The sequence below is a fragment of the Elephas maximus genome, chromosome 12, assembly GCF_024166365.1.
Source record: "Elephas maximus indicus isolate mEleMax1 chromosome 12, mEleMax1 primary haplotype, whole genome shotgun sequence".
Classification (NCBI taxonomy): domain Eukaryota; kingdom Metazoa; phylum Chordata; class Mammalia; order Proboscidea; family Elephantidae; genus Elephas; species Elephas maximus.
This window is the reverse complement of record NC_064830.1, coordinates 47,570,362-47,582,738: the sequence shown is the minus strand read 5'-3', so window position 1 is coordinate 47,582,738 and position 12,377 is coordinate 47,570,362. Positions and strand designations below refer to the sequence as shown.

Genomic DNA, 12,377 nt, shown 5'->3' with positions numbered 1-12,377 from the left:
ACTTCCCACCTGGTCTGGGACAGAGAGTGACAGAGGCCACCTTGAAGCCCATGGTGACAGGGCTTTCCCCGAGCCAGTGCCTAGGCTCCAGCTTGGTGCTTAATAAATGCTTGTTAAGAGAAAGAATAAATGATAGCTCCCTGGTATGGGTAGTTATTACTTCCACTATTTAATAAAAGGGATGTCAGTTGTTTGGACAGGGTCTTCCATGGCTGATACTCAGTATGGCCATATAGGTTGTTGACATACTGAAATACTTACCTACAGTTTGGTTTGTAGCCACTGTTCTGAGTCCCCAAATGTCCTCACTACCTAGAAGCCCCAATTCCTCACCCAGGACTTCCTGAACATCCCTAGAATCTAGCAATTAAAGGGTTTACACCTAGCACAGTAGGGGCTTCTAGGACCTTGCCCCAGCCCTTTGGCCAGCATCTGACCATTTGGACAGGAGAGCATGATACCCTGGTTGTAACACAATTTAAATATCTCTCTACTTAAAGCACTACACCAGCAACTGAGCCCACTGCCACCACGAACTTCCCATACCTCCAGTATACTTTTCCTGCCGCTCTTGCTCCCTGGTGAGGCTGATGATACATAAGACTGGACCTAAGACTGAGGTAGGGAAGGCAGTAGACAGGAGCATGGGCCAGGGGAAGGGGTGCCCACTCTTTCAGGAGCCCTGTAGACACACAGGGGAGCTGGCCACTGGCCAGCCTGAAGGGAGAGGTGATGCAGCCAGCTGTAGGAGGGAAACCCAGCCTCCTGGACTGGATCAGGTCCCTCTGCTTTTATCGCTGCACAGTGCTCTCTGGTCTCTGCCTTATTTGGTTAAAAAGCCACAGATAGGGCCGAGAAAAGGAAACTCAAGGCAATGGGAACATGAACCTGCCCCCACTCCTAGGCCTGAATTCAAGTTTAACATCCACTCACATATTCCTCCTTAAAAGGAGCCTGATCTGAGTCCTCATCCCAGTTTCCACCATGCCAACCCTACTGGCTCCTCCTCCATGAAGCTCTTGGGCTCTCCTGTTTGTTGCTCCCATCTTTGACCCTTTCCCTGCTGGAAAATCCCCAAGCCAGGCTTTCAGTCTCTAACCACCACTTCTGAGCCCAGCTGTATCCTTGTTACCCTCCAACCTGCAGTCAGCCTGTTCCCACCTGCCCCAAATGCTGCCGCTAAAATGAGCCTTCTTGCCATTCTTCTGGCTTCTCGATCCCCCTTCTAAAGAATCCACCTCTCTCCCCCCATCCTTTCCCTCTCCTTGGGTGCAGGCCTCCTTTCCTAGCTGCTTCTCCCATTCCCAAAGAAATAACTTCTTCTGTGCCTTCTTCCCACCTCGGAGGCCAACTCCCACACCTCTGACGCTGACATTGGCTTCCAGTGTAGGGGAAAAGGTGGGCAACGCAGAAGCCCAGTAGAGGATGAGGGGAGGTCTGCACTCTGGTTTCTGGAGAGAGGCAACAAAAGGTCCTCCCTCATTACCTGAGTGGGGCAGGAGAGGGGTATGGCTGCTGCCAGATCCAGGGTGTTTGTTTTCCTTCCTAGTGGCTGAAGCTGGTGGAGAAGAAAAGAAAGAGACAAGTGTAGTAATTTGTTTCTGCTGAAATGAACATCCTCTGGCAGCCTAGTGCAGTGGGGAGAGTTGGGAACTTGATTTTAGGGAGTCTCGCTTCCACTCCTGGCTCTGCCAGTTGCCAGCTGTGGGACACTGGGAAGTTCTCTTAGCTTCTCTAGTATTCAGCTTCCTCACGAACTCTAAATACTTCCCTTGCAGGCCTGTTGAGAGGCTTAAATGAGATAACATGGCTTAAACTGCCTTGCACAGTTATTGGGACATAGGAAATGTGAAGTAAATGTGAGGTTTCTGCCTCGAATGCATGTGGAAAGGGCCCCTTGTCACAGTTCCAAAAATTCAGAGGAGAGGGAGGAGGTGGATCTGGGCTGAGCAAAATCTGAAGGACTCCTTATTTAAAATTCTACTGACTTCACACAGATCGGCCAGCCTTGCTCATAAAAGCAGGCCCAGAACCAGGCTCCATTCTTCAGGTGTCCTAGATGAGAACCCAGTGAATCAGAGACACCTGCTTATTTTACCATATTGACCCAAAGGGCCCTGGAGAGCTGGGAGTGGAATTTCTGATTTGGGTGGATGCAGTCTGGGGCGAAGAAGGATGTATCCGGGCGCCCATCCTGAAAGAGAGAAACATACTTCCTCAAGGTCTTGTTGGTCTAGAGGGCCCAGATGGGCCGATCCCTGGAACTAACCATTCAATGCCCTCCTCCCCCTGAGAGTGCTTACAGTCATTGGCCCTCTGCATGGCCTACTTACCTTACTCCGGAGATCAGAGCAATCCCATAGCAGATAGCCTCAGGTGGCCTAAAACCCCTGCCCTCTTACTGGTTCTATAATTTCCCCTTATTTAATCAAAAAGCACCATATTTATATTTAGACACATTCATACAATGCCCTAAAAAACAAACAAACCCATTGCCATTAAGCTGATTCCAACTCATGAGACACCATATACATTATAGAGTAGAATAGCTCCATAGGGTTTTCTTGGCTGTAATCTTTATGTAAGCAGATCACCAGGCCTTTCTTCTGTGGTGCCACTGGGTGGGTTCGAACTGCCAACCTTTAGGTTAGTAGTCAAGTATAAACCATTTGCACCAACCAGGACCTATTGCCCTAGCTTATGCCATAGGTCTCCCATGTGTCTGTCAGTTTGTCGTACTCTGGGGGCTTGCATGTTGCTGTGATGCTGGAAGCTAGGCCACCGGTATTCAGATACCAGCAGGGTCACCCATGGAGGACAGGTTTCAGCTGAGCTTCCAGACTAAGACAGATTAGGAAGAAGGACCCGGCAGTCTACTTCTGAAAACTATTAGCTAGTGAAAACCTTATGAATAGCAGCAGAACATTGTCTGATATAGTGTGGGAAGATGAGCCTCCCAGGTTGGAAGGCACTCAAAAGATGACTGGGGAAGAGCTGCCTCCTCAAAGTAGAGTCAACCTTAATGACGTGGATGGAGTAAAGCTTTCGGGACCTTCGTTTGCTTCTGTGGCATGACTCAAAATAAGAAGAAACAGCTGCAAACATCCATTAATAATCAGAACCTAGAACATACGAAGTATGAATCTAGGAAAATTGTAAATCATCAAAAGTGAAATGGAACGCATAAACATCGATATCCTAGGCATTAGTGAGCTGAAATGGACTGGTATTTACCATTTTGAATCGGACAATCATATAGTCTACTATGCTGGAAATGACAACTTGAAGAGGAATAGTGTTGCGTTCATCATCAAAAAGAACATTTCAAGATCTGTCCTAAAGTACAACGCTGTCAGTGATAGGATAATATTCATACGCCTACAAGGAAGACCAGTTAATACGACTATTATTCAAATATACACACCAGCCACTAGGGCCAAAAACGAAGAAATAGAAGATTTTTATCAGCTGCTACAGTCTGAAATCAATTGAACATGCAATCAAGATGCATTGATAATTACTCTTGATTTTAATGCAAAAGTTGGAAATGAAGAAGAAGGATCAGTAGTTGGAAAATATGGCCTTGGTGATAGAAACAATGCTGGAGATCGAATAATAGAATTTTGCAAGACCAATGACTTCTTCATTGCAAATACCTTCTTTCACCAACATAAACGGTGACTATACACATGGACCTCACCAGAGGGAATACACAGAAATCAAATTGACTACATATGTGCAAAGAGACGATGGAAAAGCTCAATATCATCAGTCAGAACAAGGCCAGGAGCCGACTGTGGAACAGACCATCAATTGCTCGTATGCAAATTCAAGCTGAAACTGAAGAAAATCAGAGCAAGTCCACAAGAGCCAAAATATGGCCTTGAGTATATCCCACCTGAATTTAGAGACCATATGAAGAAGAGATTTGACTCATCGAACACTCGTGACTGAAGACCGGACGAGTTGTGGAAAGACATCAAGGACATCATCCATGAAGAAAGCAAGAGGTCACTGAAAAGACAGGAAAGAAAGAAAAGACCAAGGTGGATGTCGGAGGAGACTCTGAAACTTGCTCTCGAACATCGAGCAGCTAAAGCAAAAGGAAGAATTGATGAAGTAAAAGAACTGAACAGAAGATTTCAAAGGGCAGCTTGAGAAGACAAAATAAAGTGTTATAATGACATGTGCAAAGAGCTGGAAATGGAAAACCAAAAGGGAAGAATATGCTTGGTGTTTCTCAAGCTGACAGAACTGAAGAAAAAATTCAAGCCTCGAGTTGCAATAGTGAAGGATTCCATGGGGAAAATATTAAATGATGCAGGAAGCATCAAAAGAAGGTGGAAAGAATATACAGTCGTTATACCAAAAAGAATTAGTCGGTGTCCAACCATTTAGAGAGGTAGCATATAATCAGGAACCGAAGGTACTGAAGGAAGAAGTCCAAGCTGCTCTGAAAGCATTGGTGAAAAACAAGGCTTCAGGAATTGATGGAATATCAATTGAGATGTTTCAACAAACAGATGCAGCGCTGGAGGTGCTCACTCATCTATGCCAAGAAATATGGAAGACAGCTTCCCGGCCAACTGACTGGAAGAGATCCATATTACGGCTATTTCCAAGAAAGGTGATCCAGTCGAATGTGGAAATTATAGGACAATATCATTAATATCATACGCAAGCAAAATTTTGCTGAAGATCATTCAAAAAGGGCTGCAGCAGTATATCAACAGGGAACTGCCAGAAATTCAGGTCGGTTTCAGGAGAGGACGTGGAACCAGGGATATCATTGCTGATGTCAGATGGATCCTGGCTGAAAGCAGAGAATACCAGAAGGATGTTTGCTGTGTTTTATTGACTATGCAAAGGCATTCAACTGTGTGGATCATAAATTATGGATAACATTTCGAAGACTGAGAATTCCAGAACACTTAATTGTGCTCATGAAGAACCTTTACATAGATCAAGAGGCAGTTGTTTGGACAGAACAAGGGGATACTGATTGGTTTAAAGTCAGGAAAGGTGTGTGCCAGGGTTGTATTCTTTTACCATACCAATTCAATCTGTACGTTGAGGAAATAATCCAAGAAGCTGGGCTATATGATGAAGAACGGGGCATCAGGATTAGAGGAAAACTCATTAACAACCTGCGTTATGCAGATGACACAACCTTGCTTACTGAAAGTGAAGGGGACTTGAAGCACTTACTGATGAAGATCAAAGACCACAGCCTTCAGTGTGGATTGTACCTCAACATAAAGAAAACAAAAATCCTGACAACTGGACCAATAAGCAACATCACGATAAACAGAGAAAAGATTGAAGCTGTCAAGGATTTCATTTTACTTGGATCCACAATCAACAGCCATGGAAGCAGCAGTCAAGAAATCAAAAGACGCATTGCATTGGGTAAATCTGCTGCAAAGGACCTCTTTAAAGTGTTGAAGAGCAAAGATGTCACCTTGAAGACTAAGGTGCGCCTGACCCAAGCCATGGTATTTTCAATCGCATCATATACATGTGAAAGCTGGACGATGAATAAGGACGGCAGAAGAAGAATTGATGCCTTTGGAGAAGGATATTGAATATACCATGGATTGCCAGAAGAATGAATAAATCTGTTTTGGAAGAAGTACAACCAGAATGCTCTTTAGAAGCAAGAATGGCGAGACTGCGTCTTACATACTTTGGACATGTTGTCAGGAGGGATCAGTCTCTGGAGAAGGACATCATGCTTGGCAAAGTACAGGGTCAGCAGAAAAAAGGAAGACCCTCAAGGAGGTGGACTGACACAGTGGCTGCAACAACGAGCTCAAGCATGACAACGATTGTAAGGATGGGGCAGGACCGGGCAGTGTTCATTCTGTTGTGCATAGGGTTGCTATGAGTCAGAACCAACTCGATTGCACCTAACAACAACAACAACAACAACAACAACAACAACATGCCATAGGTGAGGGAATGAGACCATTGTCTCAGGAAATCTGAACAGCCTGCTGGGAAAAGCCACTTCACAGTGCTCAGCCAGTTGGTCCTTGTGGTCTTGAGGGCCGGGGTGAGAATCTGGCTGAGCCTTGGGGTACACCTGGGCACAGCCGATACCAGGGCAGCATGCCACCTGACCCCAGCATCTTCTCTCCTGAGATACTTAGGTGCACAAAGCTTCTCTCCTTCCAACTACCTCCAGTTAGGAGAGGCCCTTAGGACAGAGGATCTGGTAGACAGAATCAAGCACTCATCCTGGTCTCTTCTGTTCAGAGTGGACGCATCAGGCAAAAAGCACGGCCAGGTTGCAAACAGATAATGCACAGAACTCTCCTTTATAACTGTAGAGTCATGTGCGAAGAGAGTGTATGGGGTAGAAAGCTGATCATATGGAGTTATATTATTATGTTATAAGCTGCTCTTGGTGACTTTACATATAACAGAACAAAATGTTGCCTGGTCCTTCATCATCTTCATGATTGTTAGTATGTTTGAGTCCATTGTCATGGCTATTGTGTCAACCCATTTCATTGAGGGGTTCCCTCATTTTCCTTGACCCTCTACTTTACCAAATATGCTGCCTCGCCATCCCTTATTACTTATATGACTTTAAGAAAGATAATTCACATCTCTGAGCCTCTGTTACAGGAGGTGGTTTCGAAGTTTTAGTGTGTGGGAATCATGTAGTAGGTCCTCAGTCATAATGGAACTTCCCACATCAGGCTGTCTCTGGAGATGCAGCTCAGTTGTTCAAGGAGGCTGTACCTCTCCCCCACCAGAACAGCATCTGGAGAGCAGCTCTCTCCTGTCTGTGTCTTTCCCATTTTGTCCCCACCCTTATGGAAGCGCTTGGCATTTCTGCTTTGGATTTCCTCCTCCAAGGGCACCATGGCAGGCTTTCCCCCGGGAGCCCCATGGGTGTACCTCCAGGACTGGGAGCCGGATGTTGTAGAAGAAGGGCTGTAGAACCACGGAGAAGTCCTCCCGTGTGTCATAACGGCCCGACTCGACCAGCTCACGCATGCTGTTCTGGAGACACACATGGCACCTTCAACACAGGTCCTGGGTAGGCTGAGCTCCCAGGGGCAGGGACAGGGGTGGCGGGCAGCATGGTGACAGCTCTGCCCCCATTTCCCTGGACAGGGCTGGGCCGACTCTGCCCTTCCCTTGAGAACAGAAATACCAAACCAAAAAACCCCAAATCCGTTGCCGTCAAGTCTATTCCGATTCATATCAACCCTATAGGACAGAGTAGAACTGCCCCATAGGGTTTCCAAGGAGCAGTTGGTGGATTTGAACTGCCAGCCTTTTGGTTAGCAGCCAAGCTCTTTATGGCTGTGCCACCAGGACTCTAACACAAACACATTTGACTGCAAATCTCTTTCCAGAGAGTTTGGAAGCAGGTTGGGTTACTTTTCTGTTTTGGTTTTTAGTGGACTGCAAGCTGTGAAGGGCCAGGCAGGAAGTCTGGCAAGGAACAAAAACCTGGCACAGTCTCCAGAGGGGCCCCAGCAAGCAGTCCTGTACCCTCCTTCCTGGTCGCCTGCCTGTGCAGGCATGAGGCCAGAGTGGGGGGTGGAGGGAGTGGGTTGGGGCAGGGGTGGTGGCTAGACTTCCAGGGTGTAGGCCAGTGCTACTGCCCTCTTCAGGTCAAATGTTGGGTTAAGCCGCCAAAGGCAGCTGGGCCTTGTGGGCTTTGCCACCTGGATTCTATTAGGATGACTCCAGCCTGGACTCTGAGGCACCTTAGCTGTGTGCAGCAGTAGAAAGGGTCCAGGGTTGGTTGGTGGGTGCCTCCCCTCCCCTGTGGGGCTCCTCCAGGGGAGCTCGGGGCTGTGTGCTGAGTGGTGGGGAGAGGTCCTTTCGTGGTCTCACCTGGTAAGCTTGGGCGACGACCTCCAACCTGGCCAGCTCTTGGGAGTTCTCTCGCGGGCTCAGGACACAGTTACACAGAACACTGCACAAGGCGGGAGGCAGGAGAACCCAGAGCTGAAGCCCCTAACATCTTGAGTACTGGTCTCTGGTTAGGGAACTGGCTTTTGTTGCGTGGATGGCAGCTCCCCAGCCCTGGCCCAGCCTGGCTTAGGAGCATGTGTGCTGTGAGGTTGGACACAATGCCAAGAACGGGTTTTCGGCCTGTCACTGGTACAGGATAAAGTCCCCTAGGAGGAACCTGGGATATGAGTGAGCACTCCCTCATATGAACATGGCACAAGCAGTAGGCCACAGGTGCTAGGCCTGCCACAACTTAACAGTGAGCTAATGAATCCAGCCAGTGAAAGTTCAACTTTTAATTAAAATAAAAATGCCTTCTCTGGCATTGGAGCTGGTATTTCGGTGCCTTTGATACTCATGTCCTCAGATACTTCCTAAGTTCACACCAGTGTCCTCCTTCCTCCTGAACATCTGCGTACTGTTTTGTTTTTATTATGAGATATTTCCTACCTATGAAATATACTTCATATATTAAAGAGATAAAAGGGAGTTAAAGCATTCAGAGCAGTGCCTGGTGTACAGCATGTGCTGTGAAAGTATTTGTTAAATAGATGTATGTATGAGGTATAAAGAATAATAAAACACATACCCAGGCACCTGCCGCCCTGCTGAAGAAACAGGACATTCTCTATTTGAAGTTCCCTTGTGGCCACCCCTAGCCCCCCACCCCTGCCATTCTCTCCTTCCTTATAAAGGCAACTACTGGTACTATTTTGAATTGTATATTTCATTTCCAGGCACGTTTTCTTGCTTTCTGATAAATTTTGACCACACGTGTGTATACCCTTTATGTTGCTCCTTGTCACAGTCTGGGCTACATTCTTTCTCAGACACCAGCCTTTGTCCCAGCCTGACCTCACCCCTGTGCCTCTCCTAGGACTACAGATGTTCTTGCCTGCAACCTTGAGGTTGGGTAAGGGAAGAGGGAGGTGGGAGGGGTCATGACACCGACTTCCAGGAAGGGGGTGGTTCTGGCACAGGTCCCCCTTTACAGATTTGGACACATGGATGGACAAGACAAGAAGACCCTGAGGAGTCATCGCTGCACATAAACTAGACCAGGGGTAAGCATCTGTCCCACTGAGGCAGCCAGCACCTGCCTACCTGGCCTGCTGCACTGGGCACTTGTCTGGGTTTCCCAGGAACACCTGCCGTATGACACTGGGGCTCATGAAGTCCACGAGGTTGACCAGGGCCCTGGGCACCTAAGAGCAAGGGCGCAGATGAGAGAGGGGCTCCAAGGGCCACTTCCTCAAGCTGCCTTAGTGCCCTGAGATGTGGAAACTGGCTGGAGGACCCCTTTGGAACTCCAGTTCAGTGCCTCTGAGTGGCATTGTGGGAAGGGATCTACATGGGGCTCCCATGGAGGGCCCTGCAGGTCATGTACTGCACAACTCCACAGGTTCCACCTACACGGGCTGCAGTACAAATGGCATCTCCTGGAGTGAGAATGTGGCTGACCCAGTCTAAATGCTGAGAGTTCAGCTCAGTTCAGCCATCATTTAGTGAGCCCCAACATGTTCACTTTAAATTTGGTGAGATGGGTTACTTTCTCATTAGCCTGGACATTAGCCCTTGACCATCTCCCTCCAGTCCAATCTGGCCTAAGTCCATTGAGTAGGTGCGGGGACTCAGACACTAGAGGAGCCCCCTTCAGTCAGTGCTCCCTCCTGGACAGCCAAAGCAGTGTGTCCTTGCCAGGGGATGGGGTGAGGACGTGCTGCTGGGTGCAGGACCAGAGAGGGCCTTGCTATAGACATACCCTGTGGCTTGGAATGCAGTTCCTAGCCTGGGGGCTGATAGAGAGGAACTCTCAACCAGCTGCCACCACCGGGGAATGTCCTGGGTGAGGGTGGGGTGCCTATTAGAGTGCACACTGCCTCCCTTCTTCAAGCCTGAGATCCCTCTGGGCTGTAACTCCTCAGGGCAGGCCCAAACCTCTGGAAGGGGAAGGAGCCCATGCCCTTGGCTCTCTCCTTCAGGGAAGGAGGTACTTCTACCATTGTTCTCCCACCCCTTGCCATACTTGAGTTATGTCAGGTTGTGGAAGCCTTCCACCCACCTCTCTATGTAAGATGTCCAAGGCATTGCGGAGATGGTCAAAAAAGTTGGCTGCTGAATACAGATTCTGGAAGAGACAGGAGGGAGAGGAGAGAAGCTGGGTGGGCAGTGGGGCAGGCAGTTGCAGCCTTCTCTTCTGACTCCAGCCCTGAGGACTTCTTCTCCCTCTGGCCTCAAACTGTGAACAACTGTCAGTATCTGAGGTGAACCATCGACTACTCCATGTTGTCAAAACTGGGCCAACCAGAAGGCAAGACCCTTCAGCCAGAGCTTTAGTTCGGGAGAGAAAGTGGAGGGTCCTCCTTCCAACTGATTGGGGTCTACAGTTTCTTTTCTTTCTGGGTTCTCAGGAGTTGTGAGAGTGGGGTGTAGAAGCACCATATAGTTGCCACCTCCTACCATCTGGGTCACCAAGGGGGAGCCAAAAACCTGAGAATTGTAGCACACATAGGTGCAGTTGGACAATCCTAGGGCTGATCTAGGAACTATTTTCAGAGAGAACCTCCAAGGCCTACCATGTGAAGTCAGGAGCAAGGAGCAGGCACGGCCCCGCCCCCTTTACCGAATCCGCGCAGTAGTCACAGAGATCACTGCCACCAATCAGCACTGTGATGACCTTCCAGTCTTCATGGAAATTTACTCTCTACACAGTGGGAGGAGAATGCTTGATGAATTTCCACCAATAAACAAAACCTCACGTCTCTAGTCCATTCAACCCCCTACAACTTCCTTGCCTGTTTGGAATACTAGCATCAGAACCTCAGAGTTGAAGGAATTTTAGAGGTTTATTTACAGACCATAGAATCTTAGCATCAGGAGGAACTTTCAAGTTCACTGTGACCAGCAGCAACCCTACCCCCAGTGACATCATCTCCTGCGTAGAGCCTCCCACAGAGGGCTGTCTGTCTCTGCTAGACTGCCTCTAGAGACAGGGAGCTTATTGCTTCTTGGGGCAGACCATTTCATTGCAAGACAAGCCTAATGGGTGAGAAAATGGATTTTTATAAACAAACATAAATCTGACTCACTTGGTCCGTTTTCATCCTCTGCACCAGAGTCTGGACTTGGTGTACAAGTTCCCTGAGAAGGAGAGGAAATCATGGCTTTGTTGAGGAACGGCCGTGCCCAGACTTTTCCTCTCACAGATCTGGACTGGAGGCTTCCTGGCACCATCTCTGCTGCGTGAGCTGGCAGAGACCCCGAGGCTCAGAGGCGAGGAGGAGCCACATGCTGGTGCTTGCCTCCTCTGGGGAGTTAGTGCAACAAATAACCATTTGAAAAGCCAGTTGTGTTTGTTCTAAAGCTGCAGTCAGGGTGCTGCACTTAGGCTTGCTGTTGTGGTCTCCTTTCTAGGACTCGACTTGTTCACTTTTAGGATCCCATGCCAGGAAACACTTAGTCTCTTTTGAAGCACTTGCATATATTCCCAAATCGGATCTATGAAAGTTTTAGCGTGGTTTTTTTTTTTTTACCTTGGCTGCCAGGAAGCTGAGTCTGATGCTCAAGCACAGTAACTGAAAAGCACTCGTATTGACATAGTTGTTTCCTCCTTTTTTCCCCCCAGTGGCTGTGGTTTTTCTCTCTTACGTATATGTTAATTTTTATGAACTTATCTAAATGCTTCTTTTAGAAAGAGATTGGAAATAGATATACACGGTACAGGTGCCTGTGTTTATAACCCATGAGAGGAACAGATCTTGGGCACCCTGACTCCCCACTAGCCCAGGCCCTGTTATAGACCTGGGGTGCAATGTATCTCCAGCACGGTGATCTCAGGGAGACGTTAGTGGGATCATCTGTCTTCCCAGGCTGAGAGAACAGGCCTGGGGGGCATGCCTATCGACTACAAGGGTGTGGATCTGAGCAAGAAGATGGCACATGACAGAGCAAGGAGACCCAGGCTGGAGAACCTCTCGAAGCAGGGTAAGGGGCTCCCACTGGAGCTCGTTCAGGGAGGCTGGGTAGTTCTGGGCTTCTCTACTTCATTCATTGTTAGTTCCATCAAAGGGTGAGGGACAGGACATGTTGCCCCCGAGTCCTCTAAGGCTGGAGATTCTGGGCTGCCATCCATTTGGCTTGCCTCTTTGATCTTTTTGGAAAATTGTTACTTGCGAGGCTCTGGGGAGAGTGGATCTCTCTAGCATTGTTATGCCATGGTAAGTTTTAAAAATTAGATAAGGTTGGTCAGTAAGCCCAATTATTAGATCATGCCGCACATGAAAACAAGGCCAGGAGTTCAGCCTCTAGAGGCAGTGTTCCTTCCTACGGCCATAGTCTTTCTTTCTAGCTCCAGTCCCAGGGGCGGCCAGGTAACAGTAGGGACTGAGATCCTCTCA

General features: G+C 48.2%; 1 protein-coding gene across 1 annotated transcript in view; it reads right to left on the bottom strand.

The window, feature by feature from the left end:
* Positions 1 to 12,377, bottom strand: part of PLB1 (phospholipase B1) — a 148,953-nt gene that overhangs the window by 42,789 nt on the left and 93,787 nt on the right. The window contains exons 33-40 of the mRNA XM_049904022.1: positions 11,070 to 11,121; positions 10,604 to 10,684; positions 10,043 to 10,108; positions 9,085 to 9,185; positions 7,861 to 7,942; positions 6,910 to 7,014; positions 2,099 to 2,194; positions 1,487 to 1,558 (exon numbers count right to left, since the gene is read on the bottom strand). Coding sequence (XP_049759979.1) covers positions 1,487 to 1,558; positions 2,099 to 2,194; positions 6,910 to 7,014; positions 7,861 to 7,942; positions 9,085 to 9,185; positions 10,043 to 10,108; positions 10,604 to 10,684; positions 11,070 to 11,121 — 655 coding nt within the window. The remainder of the gene's footprint in view (positions 1 to 1,486; positions 1,559 to 2,098; positions 2,195 to 6,909; positions 7,015 to 7,860; positions 7,943 to 9,084; positions 9,186 to 10,042; positions 10,109 to 10,603; positions 10,685 to 11,069; positions 11,122 to 12,377) is intronic.